Source organism: Trachinotus anak, unplaced genomic scaffold (assembly GCF_046630095.1).
Source record: "Trachinotus anak isolate AG129_WGS33_773 ecotype Australia unplaced genomic scaffold, CSIRO_AGI_Tana_v1 ptg000005l, whole genome shotgun sequence".
Lineage (NCBI taxonomy): Eukaryota > Metazoa > Chordata > Actinopteri > Carangiformes > Carangidae > Trachinotus > Trachinotus anak.
Genome location: NW_027273856.1, coordinates 22,674,865 through 22,702,414, shown reverse-complemented (window position 1 = coordinate 22,702,414; position 27,550 = coordinate 22,674,865). Strand labels below are relative to the sequence as shown.

At 40.5% G+C, this 27,550-nt stretch overlaps 1 protein-coding gene across 2 annotated transcripts in view; it reads right to left on the bottom strand.

Annotated features, from left to right (window-relative positions):
- Positions 1 to 27,550, bottom strand: part of nbas (NBAS subunit of NRZ tethering complex) — a 143,335-nt gene that overhangs the window by 20,140 nt on the left and 95,645 nt on the right. For both annotated transcript variants that reach the window (XM_071479021.1, XM_071479022.1), the window contains 3 exons: positions 24,434 to 24,636; positions 20,602 to 20,691; positions 19,321 to 19,504 (listed from right to left, as the gene is read on the bottom strand). In XM_071479021.1, the coding sequence (XP_071335122.1) occupies positions 19,321 to 19,504; positions 20,602 to 20,691; positions 24,434 to 24,636 (477 nt within the window). The remainder of the gene's footprint in view (positions 1 to 19,320; positions 19,505 to 20,601; positions 20,692 to 24,433; positions 24,637 to 27,550) is intronic.

Sequence of the window (27,550 nt, the reverse complement as noted above, 5' to 3'; positions counted from 1 at the left end):
GATGGACGAGAGTGTTGGGATATTCATAGGTAAGATATATTATGGTCAATGCATAATGATTAAAAACAGTTGATTCACTTGCTGTTGTAATCGTGTTACAGCAGGTCCACTGTTTATTAGTACTCAGATCAGCTGATGTTTTGCATCAGATAGTCCTGCTGTTTCTGAGACATTAGTCTTAGTGATGTATTTATGCATAAAGGCACAGACTAAATAGATGGCAGTAGATCCATGCTTAGTGCTGCAGTGACACGTCTTATGATGGGGGGATGGAGCAATAAATGAGTGAAGCTGAAGCTCAGGACCCTCTGGAAATGGAGGTCACTTGGGAAACAGAAATGGAATCTTAACTACCTGTAAAAAGCCCTCACTGCAATCTAAAGCTCTCAAATCCATCAGTGAATGTAAACTGCAACCCAAGGCCTGTTCATCATTGTTATGGCCTTACTGCATTATGAACGCTGAATACTGAACACTGTAGCTACTGAAGCATTTTATAAGTTTCATGGTAACGTTTATTCATCATCTTAGGAAATTCAACGCTCTTGGGATTCCCCGATAATATTCTCATTGCATGTTCCAAAAACAAAACATGATACAAATTGCGAAGAAACACTGACATATCCACATACGCACTCTTCTCACGTACAAATACACCTCTACTGTACATAACACATCATTTAACACACTTGCACACCTACACACACACACACACACACACACACTCACCTACAGTAGACCACTGATTAAATTGCTGCCAATTACTATGTGGCTGTAAGGCTTTTATTTTCTTAACAAGGAAGGGTGGTAATTAATTATGCCTCGTGATTAAAATCAACATTTCCTCTGTGGTGTTGTACAAAGAACAGGGGGCAGGAGTCCATGAGGGCAGAAAGAGGAGGGAGAGAAGGAGGGACGAGGCTGTCAGCCAATACTATAACACTTAGCAGATAAGTGCTGACAAATTAGATCAGTCTCTCAGTATATCAGCCCATCTAAATATATATCCCTACTGTATACAACCATCTATCCGACGTTTTGTATATTTACACCCATTTCTCAACACTTTTTTTTTTTTGCTTTTTCAACTAATATATGTGCTTCCTTTCTCTAGCTATCCAGCTTTCAAATACTTGAAATTCCTCTCTTCCCTCCACATCTGTCCAAGCTAACATCAGTCAATTAGACAGTAAGATGAATGCTAATGGCACAGTATACTTGTGAACTGAGACTTTATATTTTACGGCCCATCACCGCTTCCCTGTATGGAACTTTTATGTAATTAATCATTCAGTAAACCTCTCCTCCAAATAGTAAATGTCGTTTCATTGCTTATTATCTAAGTAGACACAGCAGGCCTGTTGAGCTTTAATAACTCTCAACATGCAACACAAACTGGTAAAAATGCAGCTCCAGTAAGAGTGAGAGTCTGCACTTGAAGAGTTTAGAGGGCTTTCTTTTCCTTTGCAAGAAAATGGATGAATTTGTATGTATTTTCCCACTGAGTGGAGGCTGATCCTGGCTGTTATTAGACTTAACCCCGATCAGTGTTACCTGAGATAGCATTATGTTTGCCAGACTCACGGGTTAGTCCTCATGCTAAAAGCCTTTTCTCTTGAAATGTTAAAAGCTCACAAACACATGCTGTGAGAAAAATATGAATAAGCAGCAGTACGTAAGCAAACCCTCCAAACCAGGTTAATTTAAACTGATAAACAAATCTTATCTTACATTTTTCTTTATGATACATGGAATAACTAGCTCTATACAGCAATACAAGGACAATGCTGATTGTCGATTGATTGATACTCAATTGTCTTGTTACAAATGACATGCAGCTTTATCCTCAGTCTTTTAGCACAGTAGTATGTCTGAAGCCATCAAGTAAAGGCTGAAGTAAATGAAACATGAAAACCAGTAGTTACCAGAGGCTGCATTGTTGCTCTCTTTTTTTTTTTAAAACACAGGGAAAAAGTGAAAAACTCAGTGGATACGGGGGCTTGTGTGTACCTTGGTAGATGTGTGTAAAGTGATACTATAAACTGGGTATTGCATTTCCCCGACTGCTGTGATCTTTTCATACACTGGTGAGCATTTTCACCTTGTTGCTTTGAAAGGCAATATAGGCTTAGTAAGAGGTGCTTTACCATTAATGACAATAACCACACCTGTTTTACTATACCAATGAAGACATTTATTGATTAAATACTTTTACTCATCTTGTTGAACTTCAAAGACTGACTAGAGTTTCATAAAGCAATACAAGAACACAGTCACATGCACATTTCTATAGGATGAACAGCTATTACAGAGTGTGTTGCAGTTGGCCCAAAAAAGCCTGTGCAGTCAGACACGGTATCTCTCCAGTGATTAAAAACTGCAATGCAGTCTAACCCTGCAATCAGCATATGATAATAAAACAAGGGAAAAAAAGAGAGGAAGTGTGTGTGTGTGTGTGTGTGTGTGTGTGTGTGAGAGTGAGAGTGAGAGTGTGAGTGTGAGTGTGAGTGTGAGTGTGAGTGTGAGTGTGAGTGTGAGTGTGAGTGTGAGAGTGAGAGTGAGAGTGAGAGTGAGAGTGAGAGTGAGAGTGAGAGTGAGAGTGAGAGAGAGAGAGAGAGAGAGAGAGAGAGAGAGAGAGATGGGAGCTGCTTTGGGGTAAATCGATAGGCAGAGCAGAAACCATCAGAAGGCACGTGGGTGACAGCACACACACACACACACACACACACACACACACACACACACACACACACACACACACAGTTCAGCAAAGGATAGAAATGGAGATGAAGTATTAAAAGACTGAAGTAGACAAGTCCAGATGATGTGTTTCCTTTTCATAAAGAAAAACTGTGTGTGTGCTTGTGAGAGAGAGAGAGAGAGAGGGAGGGAAGGAGAGAGATAGTGAGAGAGAGGAGACTAGACAGATAAAAGTGGAGTCATCTATTCCTCCTGAGAGTTACTGGCATGAGACTCCTTTCACTTCTTTTAGAGGAAGACACACACACACACACACACACACACACACACACACACATGTAAAAAGGACCTCACAAACAGACACGCAGATGTGCACACACAATCAAAACCAATCAGCTGAATGCCATTGAAACAGAGCTTCAATAAACTCCTGTGAAATAATTTCCTACATATGTTGCCATCTCTCCTAAAGGAATAAACTCTCTCACTAAATAAATATTCTCACATCAAAGTGCTCTAGTCTTTCAAATATGAACTGCTTTCAACGCACAGGTGACACTTGAAGGTAATACTGTAGATAATTTTAGACACACATGGGGTGAATGAATGCTCTGCTATACTCTAACTCTTCAAGAGTTACCATTAAGGATGTGCATTCAGTGATTTGAGCCCCCAACCAGGCTTTGAGGTATTTTTATTTGCAGACAATAAGCATGTTTATCAACAACAGCTAAGGTGTGCATATTTAGGGCCCACAGGGAGCTTGAGCCCTTTCTGATTGTTTTATTCTATTGCATGTTATTTTTGATGGTTAGTAATTAAATTCATAGGAGACAAAGCTAAAATAGCTTGATGTTAGGGCTGGGCAATAGCATAACTATTTCTCTATATTTGTGTCAATTAAAGAAAAAGAGAATTTTAGATAAGATTGAAAATGATCAACTTTGATATGATATTGATTGGGTACATTGCATGACAATGGAAAAACAGCCGGTCACACCACAACATTGGTGCTATTTTGTACTAATCATATAGTTGAACAGCTACTTCTGGAGCAATGTAAGGCCCTCACAAAAGCAACCCTGCAACAAACCGTAGCATTACCATCCCCTGTTTCCAATTCAATTCAATCCAAAAAAAAAAAAAAGAAAAAATCTAAACATGCTTTGCAATTTTTTTTGGCAAAAGCCATGGTGCCAAAATGCACAGAAATTGGAGATTCAAGCTGACATGTTATGTGCCTTTTGCTAAATTTGTCACTTTGATGGTATCACATCAGCTTGAACTTCAGAATATCAGTCCTTAGAGGAATATAGGTAAACAGGGGAATAAAAAGAAATAAATTATAGTGTTTTCTTCCATTAAAAACATGTTTTTTGGCATTTCATTGGAAATTTTATTTACCTTTCATTTACCACCTGAAAGGCTACAGGGTAGGTTACAGAATGCAGCATAAATGTTCAAGGTCAAGCCCCCACAGAGCCGTTCTGAGTAATTACCACCTTGGTGAAAGGAGTTGACTGACATTTTTTTCATTCTGTCAACATTCAGCTGTTTCCACTTCCTCTCTTAGAGCACAAAACACACTGTCACTTGGCTTCAAATGGGCGCTATCCGTGGTGCTGAAAGGCTTCTTTGGCAGTAGTGATCATCGCGGTTTGCTTGGTAAATTAAACTATGTTGAAGTGTACTAGGCTTCACGCCTTGGCTTGATTAAATGGCTGGTTGATTGTTTGCCCTTTGTTGTTCTGCCATAACTAACAGCCTATTGTTGTTTATGGCAGTAAAACAAGCCTCACAGAAAGCAACTGAAGGTGATTTAAAGGTTAAATTGCTGGTATTATACTCGAAATGCCTTTTAAAATGTTTAGGGACCAGTGTGTAGGATTGTCATTATGCTGTGTTTAAGTCACTGCGTTACATGTTAATACAAACTCAATATTTCCTGTAACCATTTCAAATTTAAAGCCCTCTAATGTTTCAGTGGACAGATACCCTTTATCTCTTAACAAGGCTTTTATTGCTGTGATGCACTAAGCATGATGTCTCATCTGTGGTTGCTGGCATTTCTGTTGCTTACATGCTATTCAGATCTGCTAGTTTCTTTAGCAGTTACCAGTGACCTCTCTCTCTCCCTCCCACTCTCCTGCTCTCTCTTGTTCAGTGTGTCGGATGTTTAGTTATGCCTCTGCCTCCTTTAGTAATAATGATACATGAAATCAAAGTAGATTATTTGCTGTAATGGAGGAGAGGCTCAGTGCATTGGAAGTGATCCTCCGCTTCCATGCAGTTCCTGAGCAGCCAGTAAACCAGAGTGGCTCGGCAGACTGCCCATAACAAGAGGTGCAACCTTAAGCTCCCCGTTGGCACCCATATGCACTCCAGTAATGTACCAGGTTTATATCCAGTCCTGTTTGAGAAAAGTCTCTAAATCTAGTGATAATGCGATGAGTTGACACTGCAGGCTGAAAACACCCTAACATAACCTGTTTGGCCAAAAATGCCAACTCAGTTATGAGGTATTTAGCTGACTAGTGGTGGAAATATGATCAGTCAGTCAGTCAGTCAGTTAGGGACATTCCAGATTATAGTGCTTGTCCCGCTGTTGCGGTCCAGCCAAAAATGTTTGAGACCGTTGGGTAACTGTTGGAGTTAACCATAAAGAAGACAAATTATTTTACTTGCAAAATTAAGCTTAATTTCTTTGAAATTATAAAAGAACATATAGTTATTATATTATTATATATAGAAGATATTATTTATAATCGTTCCCAACCCAACCAACATTCTGGATCTTTGCTTGAGGAAATTTTGACTTTCAATTGAATACTCCTGCTGTAGGAGAACCTATGGTGGCCTTCAGGTAATGTGAAAACATCAAAGGCCCTCTCTAGAGCCAGTGTTGGGTTTGTCCATTCAGGGCTACTGTAGAAACGCAGCTCAACATGGCAGGCTCCATGGAAGAGCACACGCTCACTCTAAGCAAACATAAATACAACAATTTTTAGTTTCAGTTGATTATACACGGATGAAAACACAATTATAAATGTTATATTTCATTTCTGCCTATAGATCGCCCTAATTCCTATGCATGGATGCTTTAATTATAGACTAAATTTGTAATTTTATTAATGTTTTTTCAGATATATAATTGAACAGTTTGGCTAATAGATAAAAAATATATAAACATTATGTGTGGATCAGCTGGCCTTACAGTTATTTCTGTCCAAGTACCAATTTGGTCTATGACCTGAGGAACTGTAGCATCATACAACCAAGATATTTAATGAGAAAACTGGGATCAAAGTGTCAGTCACTGTGTGTAAATTAGTGGCCTGCTTAATTTAACCTTACTTGTAATGAGAACACCCCTTCAGCAGACATGATTTTTCAGTCAAAAAAATGAACAGAATGGCCAGTTAGTTAGAGACACTAGAGAGAAGAGATGCAACTGTGGTTATGTGTCTCTTAATTTTGTGACACTTTTCATTAATCCACACATATCACAAGAAGAGGAATTTATACATACCAATAGTGAGTTGATTTTATATACTGCAATAGTAGGTTGTTTGGAAGAAACTAAAGAGAAACTTGAAATAACTTTGGAGAATGGCTTGAAATTACTGCCTCAGTCTGCCTCAAATTGGACAATTTCACATGCAAATGAAACAATCTTCCAGATTAATTAGACTCAAAACAACTTTGAACCTGCAGTAACAACCCCAAGCTTTTAGAGAAACTACTGATAACAAAAATTCGTATTCATCATTTGTGTACTATCATAAGTTTCAACTTGAAGAGGTACTTCAAATATTTTCATCAGGATTCAAATCATGTGCTGTTTGGAGCATTGCTAATTGTTGACAGTTTTGTGTTCTTTTAACCAAATGCATGTGATGAGGTTAAGGTATTAAATCTCAAGTGTTCAATCATTTAACACAGCAACCTTGTAAGGTTGAAAGGTTTTGAATGGGCAGTGGGAGACTGAGTGCTATGGGACTAAATGGTATATCATGTCCATGGTTTTCCAGAGTTGTTGTTTATAATGGATATGGCCCACCTCCACTAAATTATTGATTGCCTCTGCAAATATTAGAAGTAACAAACAGTTTTCTCATATAAAACCCTCAGTGAAACAGACAGTGACTGTTTCAAGCAGCAAATGCTTTATATTGAATCCATGATGCAGTTGTTTATAGAGTCATCTGGTGACTACATTGATTACAGTCAAGATGAGAACCTGTCACAGTCTATCAGATGCAGCTCATAAGATTACACTGATTGATCAACCTGGTTTACAGACCCTATGTATGCTATGCTGTAATTAATCAAAACAGAAGACCAGAGTTATTTCCAGTCAGGAAATGTTGAAGACAAACTGCTCAATCACTCACAATCAGTGGGGGATGTCTGAAGAATGACTCACAGCACTTGTGAGACATAACAATCAGTGCTGCTGGTCAAGCACTAAGTTCTGGTTTGTTTAAAGTTTAATAATTACCACTTGAACTTTTTAACCCTACTCAGAGGTTCATTTTTGAAAGGAGTACACGGTCACAGCTCAGCTTCTCCATCTGCCTGAACAAAGCATGCTGCTGCTGGAATTGCCACAGGACTGCACTACTAGAATAAAGGCCAGATAAGGGGCAACCTAGCATATGCATTTGTTTGCACAAATACCTATATGTGCCAGCAGGTACGTGCCACAATCATCATGTACACTACATATTTCTTAAAAAAATGATATTAAATATTATTTCATATGTGGGCTCCAAGCCACTTTGGCACTGAGAGTGTACTATTAATGCACCACTGCTGCTCAGTTATCTTACTGAGACATATGATAGAAATTGTTTTCTGATAAACACACTGTGAGCCAATGGTTGCTGAGATATTTCCCTCTGGACCACAGTGATAGGCTGATTAACCAACAGTCCCATATTGCCATCTATGGAGCCACACTGCTAGGCTGACAGAAACACAGACCTTTTGGCCTCATATTATACAACCAGATAATAGCTTCTTTCCTGCAAGCAATATAAGGGAAAACTTTTCAAGCACACAATTTAACTGCTACGAAGGTAATTTCAAAATAAATTTAGATGAAGCCTATGGGAATTTTCAATCAGACTTCCAGTATAGATTGCTCCAAAGCAACCCAGTAACGGAAGGGAATTGATATGAAACATCCAAGTAATGAAAAAGGACACTTAACACTTTTCTAGGCAGAGGTAACATGTACATATGTCAACATCACGCAGTGTGTGCACGCACACATTCTTATCTTACCATATTCATGGGGACCTGTCATTGACGTAACATGTTCCCTAGCCCCTTACCCTAACCTTAAACATCAAAACAGAATGGCTCAGCCCTAACCATATTCTAACCTGAACCCTAAAACCAAGTCTTAACCATCAGTCATTTAGCATTATGGTCCCCACAAAGCTGTTGGACCCCACAAGTAGGGTTCCAGGTTTTGGTTCCAACACACACACACACACACACACACACACACACACACACACACACACACACACACACACACACACTTGTACTTCTATCTTTGTGAGGACACTCATTGACATAATGCATTCCCTAGCCCCTTACCCTAACCTTAACCATCACAACTGAGTGCCTAACCCTAACCCTGACCCTAACCTTAACCTAATTCTAACCATAACTCTAAAACCAAGTCTTAACCCTCAAAATGTGATTTTAAGGTGTCTCAAAAAGTGAGGACCGGCCAAAATGTCCTCACTTTCCCAAAATGTCCTCACTCTGTTAGTAAAATACTTTTTTTGGTCCTTACTATGTAGCAAGTACAAGTACACACACACACACACATCCATATGGTCAATACAGCTCAGACTTAACAAAAGCCCCATTTACACACCAGTTGTTCTATCACACCACACACATGCAGACTGAGAGAACATGTCTTCATAGCTGACAAGAGCTGACCCTGTGGGTGACTTGTGGAAGTATGAGGTGAACAAATCATCACCTCTGTGCGTAGCACCATGGTAGACAGGTTAATGATCAGTGCTACTATCACTGTCTGTGTTGACAGCTCTCTCCCCGTCACTCGTCACATCTTATTACCGCTGCCAATCTTGAGGGTGAGCCCTGTCAATTTATTTTTTCTAAAAAAATGGGCAGGATAAATAGAGGATATTAATTTTTATTAAATATCATGGCATGGAAAATGCTCCAGAGTCATCTTCATCATTTAATGGTTTCAGTTTGCTTAATTAAAATGGCCATTATCCAGCTCCTTGTTCAGGTAATTATTTTCTGGAGGTCTTAAAATAAAGACTGTCGTGACTTGTTGGAAATTACTTGATTTTTAAATGTTGTTAGTGTCTGTCCCCCAAGAGAAATTCTTTTTTCTTTTCCTCTGGGCCTGGTTGAAGACTGGTTTTAAGGGTGGATACTTGACCCAATCCTCCTCCCTACTGTCAACATGGCAACCAGTGAATATTTCATTTTTACATAGATACTGCCTCCAGAAGGTAGAGAGCAGTACTGACAGAAGCAGTAAAGTTAAGAGGTTTTAAATTTTCAGGTTAGCTGAAAAAGCTATATAGATGTTTTGATGTTTTCATTTTAACCCTTTAAGACTACCCCAAAAAGCCCTTTTTTGTCATGTGTAATACCTGAAATATGCAGATACTGCACTTTGCCTTTGGATAATGCAAGGGGAAATGCAGTATACACAAGCCAAATATTTATGTTATTATATTAAAACTCAATATAATAAATTAATTTACTTAATGCATTTTAATTTGATTTAGGATGTCATTTCACTTTTCATTTATGCAGAACAGCTAGGAGAACAAGTAAAGTGTTAGCCTATGCTAGCTGTGGCTATCGTACCAGCTAGCTTTTACTTAATTTAGCTTTCTGTGTAGTTGTATTTACATGTAGTTACTGCATATTTTACATGCCATTTTTATATAAAGTATATATAATCTTTTCATGATCATAATTTATATGGTGAAATAAACGTCATAACGTCAAATTTTGGTCTTAAGAAAACATATAGTTAGTGTGTTTTGGCCTTGGATGGCACCAATAATGACACAGGAAGAAATATTCTAAAATATTTAGATGAAATATTTTTAAATTGTTTATCTAGTATTTAATATTTAAATATTAAAATAATTTGGCCAGAACTTACTGGGAGTTTTTTAATATTGAAAAACCACATCATTCAAAAATATCTGCATCACAGCCAACATTGCACTAATCAAGGTAATGTGATTGTTTGCCTTTCTCAGTTAAGTCAAAGCTGTGTGGTTTCTTCCTGAATTTGTATGAGAGGTTAGTGAAACACAAGTGAACTTTTGCCCCCATCAACAAATCTGCCTGGTAATCTTCTCTGTGACTTGGCAATTATCTCAGTCCTTGACCTGAGAGGGAGAGAGAGAGACAGAGACAGAGAAGGGAGGGGTGGGGGGGACACAGGATGTGGGCATGTCAGTGTATCGGACTGGGAGTACCGGTGGAGCTGTGGGATTCAGAGATCTCTGTATCTGGCCTTTACTGACTGCGCTCTGAATGAGCTCATCAATATTCATTGACCTGCTCTGGCTAATGTCCCCAGCGACGGGCAGAATAAAGTTGCAGAGGTCGCACACTTCACAAGGGGAGAGAGAGACCAGGAAGAGCGAGGGAGAGAATGAGCTATGCTGAGCAAGTGAGCGGGCATGATAAGAGAGTGCAGGTTTCAGACAAAATGAGAGCAAAGAGAAGCAAACACCAAAAGGGCAATGCCTCAGGGCTTGTAGGAGGTTAGGGAGTTTATTACTACTTGAAAGTGAGACACATAAAACATGCAGGGGAAACATAAGCGCAAAGATAAAGACACATGCCCCTGGAGAACAAACAAACACACACACACACACACACCCTTGTGCATGCAAAGTATGACATGACAAGATGAGTGCGATGACAAACAAATGCAGCTTCTCTAACCTCTCACTCTATTTGTTATGCTTTTTCTTGCTTTCTCCCTGTAGTCTAGGGTAGATCCACGTTGTATAATATGACACCAGAGTATACATAATGGTACACGCCTCAGGAGAGGAAGAAGAGTTTGAGGGAGACAAGATAAGAGACAGAGGGAGCTCAGAAGACAAAACACAGAAGGGGGAGTGGTTAGAAAGAGCGGATCAAGGTTAGGAGGAAAGAACAAGCTTGTAGCTTGGAACCATCTTGACACACACCTGCTTGACGTGATGCCTCAGCGCCAGACATCCACATTAAGCGCACACAAGAGCAGCCTTCACAGTATATTTTAATATTAAAACCATTTGCCCCAAGACTCAAACCCCACCTTCATCATGCATGTATGCATATAGAGGCTGATGAATATTCAAGGTGTGAGGAAGGCCAAGGAGAAGGAAAGATACTAGACAATGTGGTGTTTGCGTGCACTGACACACACACACACACAAACACACACAAAAAAAAACACATGACGAGAAACACAAGCACACATGCAATACCACTGAGAATAAGATAAATACTTTAAATGTTCAATCTAAATTACATACAGTTTAAAAACGAGCTCAGATGCAGGTGAGAGAGGATGTCTGAGCTTGGATGTACAAAGCAGCAACCTCCAGGGCTGAAAAATGAAGCCAACATGAAAGTGCCAAGTTTCCTTGAATGGGCACTTGAGGCCGGCTCCAAAAGCGAGTCAGTCCTCATAGACTCCTATGTTAAAATGCCCAACTTCACAGCAGAAATAAAAAACAGTCGAGTGAAAAAACAGTTTGGTTTGTATAGCTAATTTCACGACGACTGTAGGTGACGGTTAAGTTTTCATGTAACTCACCTGTTTAAATTTTACTAAGGCTAAAAATTCTGCATATTTGATAGTGTGCTGCTTTTAGAGACAAGTGGGTGAGCGAATACTTGCCACAAACTGGTATACACCAAAGTCTTGGCTCCATACATGCCCCACCTCTTGGCCCATATTTGCATTAGCTGGGAATTAGGTGGAGTCTGCCACTGCCAAGATGGCGGGGGCCGAGCAGCCCACCCTGTGCTTCAAAACTGCTATGGGTGACGTCACAGAGGCTACATCCATCTTTATATACAGTCTATGAGATGCACACATACACTCACGCACGCTCAGGCTGAATTGTCTCAGTTAAAGTAAAGCCTTTACTTGGTGCCACAGAGCAGCAAAGAACTTGCCAAAAAAGATTAAGGTGCCTGAGTGCCCCTCCACCCCCCCACCCACCCATCCATCTCTGATTTTACCGTCTTCTCCCTCCTTCTCATCTGGCTCTGTGCTGCCCACTCCTATCACTTCAGCTGTCCTCGGGCTCTTTTCTCCTTATTTCTCCTCTTGTCTGTCTCCCTCTCATTCCGTCTTATCTTGTTTATTTTATTGCACTGCCTACTCTCTGGTGTTTTTTGACTGAATCATTAGTGATCCCACCGACTGGACAAAGTGTTGTGTTCATCTGTCCTGCCTCTGAGTTAAAAACAGAGCATAAATAAAGTTTTCACAAGGAGCCAACAGGGACAGATAAAAGCTGACAAAACAAGTGGAATTATTGCTGGGGCCTGGCCATCATGACAGTGACCCCTGACCTGTTGCATTACGGCCGTAAGATTCCTCAACCCCATCACATTTATTATTTATCTACTTGGAAAGAGACTCTGCTCTCTCTCAGTTCTTGTATAACCCTCTCCCTCCGGTCCAGGTTCATTCACTTTCATCAGACAAATCTTTCTCTGCTTCTCTGTACAGCTTCTTCTCCTCACCTGGCCTTTACCTCCTGAAAGCTCCGTCATTTTTTTTTCCACACAATCCCCTGTGTGACGAATCCTGAAGTTCTCCTCCAGTTTTGAACTTCTTTTCAACTTTTCCATTTGACAATATGTGATATGTGGGATTGTGTGTGTCTGTGTGCACCACAGGGGCCTAATGGCAACACATTGTTCTGTCAAGCAACAACACTCCCACTTGTGTTTCTGTTTGTATTCCTGTCATATCAAACAAATATTGTAGTTACAACAAAATAGTGTACCATCCATCTGTGCAGTTCTTTTTGTCTCCTTTCACAGGCTTTCTCAGATATGCGTCAGGGCTGAGGCTTATCTTGGCACTACGGTTTTGCATACTTCAAACAGCATCCTTAATATTTAAATATCCGTCTGAGGAGTGCGATGCGTTACATTATGGCACGAGGGGAGATGCACACAGCCTCGAACATGCAGAAAATATAGGCTTATCTTCATATTAATGAAAACTTGAAATATGAACAACTTTTAAGCCTTTTAATATCGTGTGCAAAAAACTATACACAACTAGCAGTTGTGGACCGATCTGTTTGAGATGTCCATGTCTGTGGAGAGAGAAACTAGGAAGCTAACAAAGAGGCAGAAATGGAGACATCATGAAAGAGACAAAGAGAAAAAATGTGTGTGTTGAATGTGTCACAATGACTATATGACGATGAACATGGTTGGCAAATGCAAAAACAGCGAAGATGGTTGGAAGTAAGTAAGTGCTGTATCCTGTGTGACTCTGCATAAAATCAAATTTGTCCAAAGCTGAGACGTGATCAGAAACAAGAATCACCAATGAGCAGAAAAAAGGGCAGCACCTCTTGGAAATAAATAGGATGTTTTTGTCTAAAGTTAAGTTAATCTACGACTTGAAAATCAAACTTGACTGAACCGTCAGGAAAGTGCAAGAGAAAAAAAAAATGCACAGGACAGGTTAAAAATGAAAAGAAAATGAAATCGTGCCTCAGGAAAAGTCAAATAAAGGCCTGGTCGGGGTTAACGTGTGGGGTTCACAGGTTGTGTATTTGTAGGCTGGAGGCTGACAGAGAGCAGCTACAGTACACAGCCTGCTCTGCTCTGCTCGGCTCAGTTCATCCATATTAGATATACGGTGCCATGCAAGGCCAAACAGCACAGCACCAAAACAGTGTGTCACAGCAAATGATCCATGACATTGACAGGGGGAAAGGGGCTTGTAGCATGAATCAGCGATCACTGCTGATGAGCTCAGATGATGACTTCTCATGCACACGCACACACACACGCAGGTGATTTTCCCTGCAACCTTCCCCCTGTGCTCTGCAACATTTAGAGTGCACACAGGTGTGAAGACCTTGATGCAATGACCAGGCTCACCTTCCTTTAATGTGTGTGTGTGTGTGTGTGTGTGTGTGTGTTGTGGGCATGAATGCTAGCACTGTTGTGGGATTTAGCACAGTAATTACTGTCTTCACACTGTAACACAAGTCTACAGCACAGAGGGCATTACATTAACAAGCATGCATGTACACAGCCATGCAGTACAAGCACATATGCCCACACATACACACATATTTGCTTTCAGATGTCACCTCTTTGCCTGTGAAATGCCATAAAGAAATAACCCTAAGTATATTGTTATTAGTGACATAAAGGCCAAACACACAATATACACATGCAGACAAGCCCACTGACAAAACAGACCGTCCAATCTTGACAGTGGTGACATTTGAACGCCATGCTGTTATGACTAATCATTCAAAATGAAGTCACAAAATCTATCCCTGGCTTCACCTCTCAAGCCCTCTCGTCCTCTCATCCCCCACTACCTAAATGTCAGCATTTCAATGGGCTCATTAATACCTCCCTTTTTAGGTGTCTCTGTGTGTGTCTGTGCATGAGTGTGTTGGGATGCTGTAGGAGAGAGCAAAGATGATGTATTGGAAAGGCAAGTGGCCTATTGTTTTCTTTTTCTATTTCAATATCATCCCTGAATCTTTCTCTCTCCTGATGTGTCTGATCCATCATTATCTCTCTCCCCTCTCTGATTTTCTCTGTCTGTGTTGCCTTCTGATCCATCATCGCTGTGTGTGTGTGTGTGTGTGTGAGGCAGTGGCTGTGAATCATGCGGTGGCCTTTCCACTGACACGGCCCGGCCTGACCCAGTCTGGACACCACTTGGCTAAACGGCATCCATCATAGCAGTATTCATCTGCTCCTATCACAGGCTGGCAAGCTGGAGTGCATGTGTTCGCCTGTCTGTGTGTGAGACAGAAAAATGCATGTACGTTAAGAGGATTTTTTGACATATTGTCAAAGAGGTGCGCACAAGGCAATGAGGCGGGGATGCAGGTTTACAAAGCAAGTGAATCAGATCTGTGGGAATACACAATGCTTATCCTTGTGTCTGAATGGTGCTATATAAAAAACTTGCTTTGCCTTATCAAGAGACAGGAAAACAAGGAGGAAACTGTAGCGCCAAAAACCTTTGCTACATCAGTTGTGATTATCATAGATACTGTAGCCTGAATTCAAATCTGGTTAGGAATTAGTTCTGTTACTGGCCAGTGTGGGCTGGTGGGTGCTATGTTGGTAATTATGAAATATGTGAAGGGATACTTTATTTATTTCACATACGGTAGTTTGACTTTATTTCAGGCTGTGAGCCCTGTGGTCTGAGATCTGAGAGCCTGCTGGCAGCTCATCAGACAAAAAGCAAGCACAATTTAGTTTATTATTTACAGTACAGTACATACTGCACGAGCTGCAACCTATCAGATGAAGTTATCATAGCAGCATCAAGCTTACAATTTATAAGCTAATTCACTTAAAAGAATAGATTGACATTTTGCGGGATACGCTTATCCACTTTCGTGTCGAGAGTTAGACGATAAGATTGATACCACTCTTGTGTCTGTATGGTGAATTTGAAGCTATTGCTAGCAGACAGTTAGCTTAGCTTGGCAGAGGGACACACATAACATGGCTCTGTTTGATGGTAACACATTAACAAAGACAACAGGCTAAACAAATGTCAATTAATGACATGTTATGTCTGACATGGGAATTTTGCGCTGTTGGATGCAGCCAGGCTAACAGTTACCTTGTGTTTCCAGTCATTGTGCTAAACTAAGCTAAAAAAGATAAACTGCTTCACATTAGTGCACAGACATGAGAGTATTTCCCAAAATGTTACTTTAAATGCCGTTGAGCAGAGACACAAAAGTGAGGTCTGAGAAGGTCGAAAAGAAAAAACAGTAACAGAAAAAATAAATATTTGATTTTGTTATGATGGTTAAAAAATATTTTTTGTTATTTATATTTATATTTTTTGTTTTTTTGGTTTTTTATTTTATTTTATTTTGAGTTCATATTAATGAATCAATATCCACAGCACGTTCTGTAAGTCATATCACCTTGTGTCAACAAAACCAAACCTTTTGTATTGTAAAAAACTAATATCACATCATTTCTGTCTCCTTTGCCAGAAGGTCAGCAGTCACGGTCAGGTCACAGGTCAGGGGCAGACGAGTTCAGCAGTAATGGCAGAAGGTCACAGTGCACCACCCTCACATTATCATTTCTATCTATGATTTTACTGTGTGATTTCCCTAAAAACCTTGACTGATATTTAAAGAGTGCATTTTCAGAAAGCCTGCTGTTGTATTTTAACTAACATATTTATATATCTTATCAATCTCTTTAAGGGCAAAAAGTAAAAATGTTGAATATAGCACAAGCCTTGGTTTACGTCTGTAATTTATCAATGACAACCAATGACCAAGCATATTAAAAAGGACACACAACAGCAATTTTGATCCTGAATAATTAAATCATCAAATAAAATCCTGTAGTTTCATCCCGTCTCCCGTCTCATCTTCTCTCTCTTGATCAATAAACTAATTTTGTTTTATGCTCATTCATGAAATTACTCTTTCCAAAAAAATAATTTTTCTGTCTTTTGATTTGCAAATAAATAAATGAATGAATAAAATAATGGCTTCTGAGGTCCCTTGGTGCTCTGTGAAGTAAGTCTTTTGATTCATCAATGGCTTTTCAGTATTGTTAGAATTGAGGAAAGAGAGCCTGAATAGAGAGGTGAAGTTACACACTTTGCACGTCAGAGAGAAGAAGACACACAGGAGGAGAAAGGAGGAGACGAGGAGATGATTCATTATTAAGATCAAAGTGACCTTTTCTTCAGCATTGCTGTTCAGTTACATCTGTTGCCTGAATCTGAACATACAGACAGCGGATGTATACAGTATTTCTGTGTCTGTGTGTGTCTGTATATGCATCTTAATGTGTAGAAACCTATGCACAGCTGGGGGTGAGTGAGTGTGCGTGTGTGTGTGTGTGTGTGTGTGTGTGTGTGTGTGTGTGTGTGTGTGTATCTGTGAATGTGTGAGTGCATGTAGCTATTTTGCAGCTGCCTTTGATCACCAATCAGATGTCTTTGTCAGAACAGCAAACAGACACTGGCAGAAAAGGAGTGATGAGAGAAACTCCAGCTTAAACATATTACTGGTATCAGTTTCACTCTCAAACCATGGCTTGACAGCGCGGTTGTCATGGAAATCACAGCAGGCAGTTTGTATGTGTGAGTTTGCATAAGCATGTGTGCGCTGCACGGGAGGGCTGAGTGTGCAGTGAAAGATGGATATAGTGGTTTTGTGTGAATATGTGTGTGTGTGTGTGTCTCTCAGGCAGCATGTGGGACACAGTTAGAAGGGACTTGTGCTGATTAGTTAAGGGACCAAGAGGACAGAGGGGGAATAATACCAACTTCTTTCCTTCCATCTTTCCCACTCTCTCCTCTCTGTGAGTGTCTGCCTTTTTTCCATCCACCACTTTCTTCTCCTCCACTTCCTCTAATTCTTCCTCTCTTTCTGGCTATAAGCCAACGTGATGAGGTCAGAGAGGGGCAGCAATAAGTCTCTGGCATTGCATCAGGGCACCAACATGCGGCCATCAGTACCAGCTCTGTTTACGGGTGGTACCTCGCCAACATGATTACTGTACCACAGCTCTTAGCAGGACAACAGCCAGTGGAAACAGAGGAGTGTTGCTCCAATTAGGAGGCAAAATGTAATAAATTAAAGAGTACACGTATGTTAATGTGTGTGCATGGCTTTGGGTTTGTGTGTCAGTACAGATGTGGATATGAAAAATATTTCTAAACAAAAAAAGAATTGACTAATCAAAGTTAAATGAGACATTTGGCTATAAAAAGCCCTGTTCACACATTTAAAGGCCTTTCGGTTGCCTTGGGGAGAGACGAGAGAAAGTGGCACTTCATCTGAAATGAGTCTTGCTTTTACAGCAAGACTTCTCTTACAAGATTAATTAACTGATCCCTTGGGTGTACACTCCCTTGAAAGTGTATGTGTGTGTCTGCCTGCGTGTGTGTGTGTGTTTCGTCAGAGCCTGCCAAATGTCGGGAGTGCACCCAATTAGTTAAAGAGTCCGGGCCCACACACCTGTCTACCTGCACTGACAATGGCCCACGGCTGCGCGCATACATCTACACATTAATTAACCAGCTCGGGCCATTAATTAGTCACTCAGGAAGCTTAATGACTAGCCACTCGATGGTAGGTTACACCGGAGAGGAAGGAGGGCGCCGGCAGATCCACGTATTCAAATATACACATGTGCAAACATCCAGCATGCTCAAACACAGATATTGTACATTATATTACACACTTGTACAAATATACAGAGGATTTAGGTATGTTTACTATCATGTGTGAGGGCATTTGTTGGTTTTACATTTACACAACCGAACAAACAAGCAAATATATTTATCTCCATTAGTAAGACATAAAGAGGCCTGATTCTTATTGCCGAGACAGTTACAGACTATGTCCTCAATCTCTTGCTGCAAAACTGTGTTTTGTTTTGTTTTGTTTTTTTAATAACCTGTTTCCACTATAACATCACATAACACAGAACATCAGTAGAACATAATCATGTTCTCTTTCCACTGATGATTCACTGTTATGGTGTGTTGCCACATATAGTTACATGTGGGTTTTCCTAAACTGGTGAACTATCTCTCCTAAATCGTTGTGTGCTTTTGATTTCTTGTGAAAAACAGAACACACCTATTTATACTCAGAATTTAGCATTTTAGATGCACAATTGACATTTTGAATCAGATTTTCCAAGATCACGGATTTGTTTACTCTCTCCTGGTTCTATAAATATACATCTGTTTTTGCAGAGAGATCTTTGACACGAATACCTTTAGAAATGTTTGTTATAACCTAACGTGAAAAAAAACATATGTGAATCCTACTCTGAGAAATACTATTTATTTCTTTTATAAAGGTTTGAATCAACATAGTCTACCTTCTGGTAGTTGGCCATTCAAATAAAAACATCTATCATCATCTCAGCTCGTTTAAATTTGCAGTTTTTGCATCAGTTATAAACTGACTTAGACTGTCCTACTCACCCCTCCAGCAGTACAATATTGTTTCATAATGGTTATGTATATGTCAGCATTCACATGTTTCTTGATGAGGGAGTGAGTAATTCAGCCACCCTCTTGGCATCTCCACTAACCCATTTCTAGTCCATTCTCCTTCCACTTATCTCCTCTCTCCACCCATCATTGCTAGTACCTTTTTTAAAATTTTATGGCCCAGCATTTGAAGTTATGACCTTGGAGAAAAGAAAGTAAAAAAAAAATAAAAACCCAGACATCTGTAGCCTCCTTCAGATCAAGCACCAATGTTTGGGAATGTTTGGGATTAAAGTTGTTCCTCAAGTGGGGGCCTGATGAGTCATAGCTGCATGTGTGAGAGCATCTGTGCATCTTACCTCTCTGTCTTTGAGAACAGCCTGAGTTCTGTAGAGCAGCAGAAGACGAACGTCACTGTCTCGCAGGCTGAAGTTACTCTCCAGGATCTGCAGCACATCAATCCGGGGCCGCACGGGTAGCGTCGAGTCCCCGCAGAACGGACGCAGCCAAGCCAGGAGGTCATCTGAAGTCACCGCGCTGTCACTGAGGGAGGAAGGTGAGAGGGGCAGCAGACAGACAGGAGGAGTGACGGAGAGATAAGGAGACAGAGATAGAGAGGTGAGGTAGAGAGGTTATTCTAGGGAAAAGAAAAAGAAAAAAAAAAAAAAACTTCTCGCCTAAATTAAGTTTGTTTTAACCGACAATTTATAGAAATATGCCAAGAAGAATATTGACCACCATAATGTTTAAGATAAACATTTTTCACAGAAATCTTCCAAGCCTACATAAATACAATTTTTGTGTCTTAAAAAATGCAATGTAGACATCCAATCAAACTGAGAAATTCTAATCAAAACTAATTTACAAAACTATTCTAGCAACCAAACCATCTACAACTGACCGACTACAACTGAGATGCTTTGTGTTTTGTGATATAAAACTGAATATTTTTTCAATTTGGGCTGCTGCCTGGACTAGAAAAAGATTTGATGTCACCTTGAGCTTTAGGAATCTGTGATGGGCATTTTTGAGACATTTTGCAGACTAAACAATTAATCAAGAAAATAATCTAAATACTAATTGATCATGAAAACAATTGTTAGTTGCAACCCTAATCCAAACAGCAAAGAAAGGTAAGCTTAGATGGCCTCACTTCGTGCATAACTTCAGGAAAGGCAGACGATTAGAAGCCTATTATAGATCCATCGTTTTACTCTGATTTGTTTGGCCAATAATCACAAGAATAGGGACAGGTGCTGTGTCAAAATGTTGTCATCTCAAAAAAGGGGAAAAAAAAGCCACCAAACTGTTTGGCAGGTGCCTCTTATTGATTCAACCACCAGATAGAATTTTTACAGGTATTTGACACTCAGCAGGTCTCATTTCAGGCCTTGAATAGAGCTGAAAAGAGGGAGAGCGTGAAGAGAGAAGCTTGTGTGATTTACATATGACTCAAAAACTCATTCAGATGATGCACATGTGCATGGAATCAAATTATCTGAACTTCTGCTCAATGAGGAAAATTTCATTCAAGGAAAACAATAAATGTCACCAAGAGAAAGTCTCTATAAGTATAGTGAGTGTGTTTATGGATTGTGTGTGTGTGTGTGTGTGTGTGTGTGTAGATGTAGATAACCTACCCACTCTGGACATTGTTGTGCACAGCGGTCACCATGGCCTCCAGGACCCTGAGGGGTTGTGAGTAATTTGCCAGGGTGTCTGGGTCTCCACTGAAAAACAAACCACATCACTACAATCATCTTACATAATACGCTAATTAAGATAAGATTTTCAAATTACCACAATGCCGAGGGAACTGGGAGGGAAAAAAATAAAATCAAAGGCTTTCTTCTCAGGGACAGTGTTAGTTAAAAAAAATGTGTTTGGCAGCAATTAAGTGTCTGAAGCAAACGAAGCTTTGTCAAAATTAATCATCATGAAGTTATTTAAAGTCCTGGAGACATGAAGCGACAGAAAAACATTTAAAGCTGTCTCCAACATTACAAGCTCATGGGCTCTGTGAGCATGTCGGTGAAATTCACCAGAATATATAATAGTTTACTCATTTAACACTGAGGTTTCGCTTTTCAAATACAGTGTAAATGAGACAGTTTTAATGGCACTTAATAGTAGGTGAGCTTAAAAAGGTAATGTGTGATCTTTCTGCAGCGTCATTAGTATATTTCCTGGTCCGGCTGTGAGCTCTGCTGCAGTGTGTGTGTGTGTGTGTGTGTGTGTACTGTATGTTGCAATAGGCGGGCCATTTTTCACAAAAACAGAAAAGGGAAAAAAAAGGGTGATTTCCCTTGACTCAACTCCACTTTGCTGCTGGGCTTGTGTGCGTATACATACACACAAACACAAACTCGCGCCCAGCTCCACCTGTGCACATGCAAACACACACGCGAACACACACACACACACATATATATATATATATATATATATATATATATATATATATATATATATATATATATATATACATATATATATATATATATATATATATATATATATATATATATATATATATATATATATATATATATATATATATATATATATATGCGGTACACATGTACATGCACACAACATACAAATGATCTAGCAAAAGGCAGAAAGACGATGCAGCATTTTCTTTATTGCATTTTACCACTTACGTTTTCCCTTCAAAGCCACACAAACACAGAATAGTTATGACAGATACAAAAGACGGCCATTAGTGTGAGGCTCAGGTATGCCTGCTGCATCAGACTGAGGGCTTAGAGAGAGAGCCAAAAACAAGACCGGCTCATTCATACCTGCCAAACACAATGCCTCGAGAAAGCCCTGCAACAACGGACATACACAAACACACACATAAGCGCACACATTCAAGTCATACTTGAATGCTTACATATGAATATGCAAGAAACACTGAGTGACACGTTCAACAGAAAGGAGAACTCCAGTGTATACCAACAGACAGAACACACACACACGTGCGCACACATGCATGAGCAGAGACTGAGCGTGTGTGTGTGTGTATATGTGTGTGCTGGTGTGGGAGCTGAGTGAGATCTGCAAGGGAACAGCTGCATCAGGCTGCATTAATTATAAGAAGATAATATATCAGAGACAGGGGATGAGTGTGTGCGAAAAGGACAGAGTGTGTATGTTTGTGTGTTCATCAGGGAGAGGGCCTACATGTCAACTTAACTACGGACGTGTGAATGTCTGTGCATGTGCGCATGCATTTTCTCCTGTGAGCGTGTGTGTGTGTAAATGCAGGTGCCACCTACAGTATCTGCGCCATGCGCCATTGAGCAGCCTTAAAGAAGCAGGAAATGAGGCAGGAATATAATCAAGGCAATTGGCACTCATTTGTCAAGCCAATCAGATGGCCCGATGATATCTGGCCCTGTCAGTAAAACCTTGTTCATTGGTCTGTCAGTATAGCACACAAGGGTTTCAGGGCATAAAGGACAAACATTAGGAACACTACTGTGAAAATAAGCCTTCAATTTGAGCTTATGTACATGTTAAATGAAAGCGCCTTGCTTTCCTTTCTAAAACCCAGCAGCTCTGCACAGGTGAATCATTCCTCCCTTCCTATTGAATGCAGGGAGCAGGAAGACACCAATAAAATGCTGTGAGCCCGACTCCCACATGCAGCTACTGTAGATTGAATTCAACACTTCAGGCATTTGTTTTGACAGTGTTTTCCCCACCAACATGCTGAGCCCAAAGTGGACCAATATACAGTATATTTTCAGATAACAACCAACAGAGATCAGGTAGTAGGTGGTGTGTTCAGGTGGCCCTCAATATTTTAGAGTATACATCATTGAACCTGCTTTTGACGTGGATATAGATACTTCTCTTAATCAGGTTTTATATACATATGTATGTAATCTGACAGGTATGAAAAGGTTGTGTGCAGATGATAATGTTGTTTGACAACCTGCAAAAGAGATTAAAATAAAGAAAAAAAAAAGCGAATTACGTGTACTAACCTGACAACCTGATTTTCTTACCTTTGCTATGTTTACCACAGTGGGTGGCATCATTGGTAACACACTGTGCACAAACCTACAGTGGTGTTATTTTTTTTTAACACTGTCCTGTTATTAAATGATTTCTTAACAACTCAGGGCTTACAGGGGGCTACCATCATGCAGCACCATCTATGATTTATAACCCAGTGAAAACAACTGTGACATCCACAAAAGTAAAGACTAGCTGCAGAGACGTGTAGAATATAAAGCTTTCTGACTGCTGGAGCAGGAGATGTCTGACTTGTGTTCAGTATTTTTATTGGTCAGGTGCTTGTGGTTGATTCGTTCATGTTTTTATAAACACTCAACAATATCACTGATGTCTTTTCTTTTTTACAGCTTATCTACAAATAGGGAAATATGTCATTCACTCCCCTGCATATGTAGTGACTGTTCAGCCTCCACAGAAATACTTAGATAAATACTTTATTGATCCCTTGGGGAAATTCAAAATACCATACCATACCATATTCCTGTGCATGAGTCTCATGTTTTACCTAAAAACTTGTGCTTTAATGTCTTTGCATATCATCTGGTATGAAAACATCTGATCTCCACACAGTTAGAGAAAGTAAAAGTTGTCAGCTTGGTTATTGCTCAGTTACAAAATCCCACCACACAGCGGAGTGTCTCTCCTGCCGGGCTACTGACAGCGCTGTCAGCTTGACACCGGAGCTCAGAGTATCGGAGCAGCCAACAGAAACGAGTTGCGCTGTCCTGCTTTGTGCTGCCCTGTGTTTCCATCACCTGCCTCCACATCCATCAAAGTTGGTTTTAAGACCAGACTCGGTTTGTAAAGTTTACAGCCTGACACACTGGTGCTCCAGTGTGATCTGTGAGCCAGCTTAACAGCCAGCTGTAACAAATCAAACGCGTGTAGCGAGTCAACACACAAAATGCGAGTCGACTTGGGATCTTCTCAACTGAAGCATCAACCCATTGACTTTAAAGGGCTAGCGTTGTGTATGGATTAACTTGTTACCTAGTTAATTATTGAGCTTTAGAGGTGTCAGTAGGTTTACTTTTGATCTGTGGACAGAGCCAGGCTTGCTGCTATGCTAACATGAGAGCAGTATCAAACTTCTCGACTAACTCACAGCAACAAAGCCAATTGTATTTTCCGAAACGCTACAAAGTGTACAGCCGAGCTTCTGTCTGTCATTGTGCTTGTGCAGTGTAACCAAAGGAGAGTTATTTAGTTAAGATTGGTATTGGTATCACAATTGTATACATTTTTTCCTTCTTACTACGTTTACTGTTTTGCACCAAAACACCAAAAAAAATTCCTCATATTCTGATGGGAAGATTTCGTGTTACTCGTGTGCTGACAAGACTTGACTTGACCATACCACCCCTGAGTTTGTGCTGTGTGTTGAGTTTGTGATTTCTATTGTGCGTGTGATGGAGACGTGAGACAACAGAGAGACAATACCTGAGTGCGGCCACGACTCTCGCCACTGCATCATGAAGCACAGTTTTGACAGACAGATCTAAGGGTCCAACAGCCACGCACAGAAGCTTTCCAATGCACTCCAGAGGCTGCCCATCAGTTGCCATGGTGACTGCCAGCTCGTGTACTTTTGACCTCTCAGATCGGGACAAATCATAAAGTTGACTGTAACCCTGAAGCTGTTCCTGGAATTGAGAAACAAAACAAGAGTGATGGTGTTTGAGGGATGGCAAAAGAGGCACACAACTAATAATGTAAGATGGCAGAAGAAAAAACAAGAGAGGGGAAAAGAAAAAGATTTTAAAGACAGGAACTGCAGAAGAAAAGGCAAAGTGAAAAGAGTGTGGTGTGGTGGAAGAAGTGCAAAGTTTAGTGAATGAAGTTTCTCTGCAGGTATTAACCCGGAGGGCAGCAGTGGCCTGAACCTGCTCACCTCTCTCTACTGCCCTGCTCTCCTTTGCTTGTTTTTCTCTCTTCCAATAAAAAAAGGGCAGATAATCTCAACCTGGAAATGGTACTTGGTTGTGTGTATCTGTGTGTGTTAGTCAGTATGTGTGTTAAAGTTATTTTCAGTTCTGCTTGTACTTTTTTTCCCTCTTTGTTTTCTTTGCAAAATTTATTTTATTCCTGAATAGGTACAACTCCCACCTTTTTCACCAAGGAATCAGAACAGATGCTATTCAAAACTTTTTTTAATCTTAATAGCAGCTGCAAAGAGCTGCACTCTGAAGGTGACTGGTGCTCGTCTCTCAAGGGCTTGAGATCCAGGATTTTCAAGGCTGGGGAAGTCCACAGTAAAGTGAATACCTGGGTATGTGACAGGTTTCAAACCTACAACCTAGATGCACAATAATGTTGCAAACGCACAGGTTTTTTGTTTGCCTGGGCAATGGCAAGGAGCCAAGACAGATGTTGCTATGAATTATTTTGGTGTCTCTGGAATTTCAGGATGGCAAACTTTTAGAAATCAATCTGCAAACTCTAGATCGGAAAAAGGCTAATGATCCTTGCACCCAAAGTATTCTGTGGCTGCTGCTGGGGAATGCTTTGGTTGATGCCGTGTATAATCTGAGCAAGACAACGACATTCTTAGCAAGTCAAGCACAGTCAGCGACGGCACTGGACTCCGACAAGGGTGCCCCTTGTCACCTCTCCTGTTTGTAATATTCATACACAGGATATTCAGGGAAAGATATTGAAATTCATATGATATTTCTGATATTCGTGATGCATGTATCATATATTCATGGTATTTGATGTTCATATTCATGGGCAGGATGTCACGGCTGAGCTCGAAGGGTGTCTGATGGGTAACATTTGGGAGATATCACTGCTTTGTGGAGATGATGCAATTCTTTTGGCCTCTCTGTGATCTCCAATGTGCAGCAGTCAGCAGCTGAGTGTGATACAGTCTGGGACTCCAGCTGTCTCTTAAAACATGGAGCACATGGCCACTGTCATTCCTAAGTGATCAGAGGTGAGAAGCACTAGTTAGAGCCAATGGGCTTGGTGATGACAGAGCTGAGCTATTAAACTACGCTCAGAATTTGTCAGTGTCTGGCCCAATCACAAATCACATATGGTCACAGGTTTAGGATGCTGAGTGAGAGAGATCAAGGCAACAAGTCTCAGGTATGAGGCTTTTCCATAGGGCAAGTTTGGGCATCTAGTATACGAGCTTCTTGGCCGCTTCCTTTTGTAGGTTTTGTGGGTATGAGCAGCTAGGAGGAAACTTCAGGACAGGCCCAGGATATGGAGAGGGGTTAAATCTCCCAGCGGGTCTGGGAGCACCTGGAAGAGCCAGAGGAAGTTGGTAGGGAAAAGGAAATTTGTGGAGCTCTGTGTGCCCTTCTGCCACCACAACCCTTAGCAGGAAAAATACTTGAATATTGTTGGATAGAGGACTAGATGGATGTATGGATATGTGTTAATTAATGTGTTGATGTTACAGATATTTTTACCACTATTCTTTGCAGATACAGGATATTGACACATTTTCAGGAACACTATGCCATGGTACCACATATAATATCTGCAGTGTGTAATATGCTGTCGTCATTGCAGGTCAAGGTGCCTGTGGTGGATTCCTCCACGATCTGCTATTATTCCCCGCCGCTGGTCACATACACATAATACATGAACACAGAATAGCCAAACAGAGCCTACAAGGCTCCTTCTATCTATCTTTCTCTACCTATCTGCCCTTTCCTGGGTCTTATATCCTTTTTATCTATCTCCAAGGATACAATCACATCCTGCACCAGTAGAAGGGAACTTACATTGTAGAGGTTGCAGCATGTGTGTGTGTGTGTGTGTCTGTGTGTGTGTGTGTGCACCTGTGACTCTAGCCTGCAGCTCTGCCTTGTAATGCTTGTATCTTTCTCTCTATTATGGAGGGTATGTGCTTTTAAACAGAGATAAAACAGGGGCCAAATATTATTAACTTGCACAGTGTGGGGTTCAGAAATGCCCAGTTTTCATGGGCATGTCATGGTTGCATAGCAACACTCGGCTCACAAAATCGTAATGTCTCCTCTCTCTATCTCAGCATTTATTTTGTGTAAATACACACACATACACACACAGAGCCAGCCATGGGGAGGTGACAGTGGGGTAAGTCAGTGTGACTTTGCTTAATGAGATACAGCATGGAGTATGTACTGTATATTCAGCCATACGGCAGGGCTCATTTGAAGCAGTAGCCCATAGATTTACATTAATATACCCTTGACTGGTCCCAGTGAGGCTGGGAAGAGCTTAGTCGAGCAGAACCACCCCAGAAATATAAAACACACACACAAACACACATACATGGAAGCGCAAAAAAAGTACAGACACTACCAGTACGTCAAACTGAAGGTGACCCCATGAACAGTTGAGGTAACAGTGTGTGAGACTGATCAAGTGTGTGTGTGTGTGTGTCACAAAGGCTGTAACACTGAGTCTGTAAATCAATAGATATTTGGTCAATTTGCCTGTTAATTAACAAGAACAAAGACACTAAAATTAACCATGTGCTCCTAGTAGATGATTAGCCGCGCTCACTTCAGTGTATTACAGTATGTTACATCATAAAGTAGGCGATTTGCTTTATCCAAA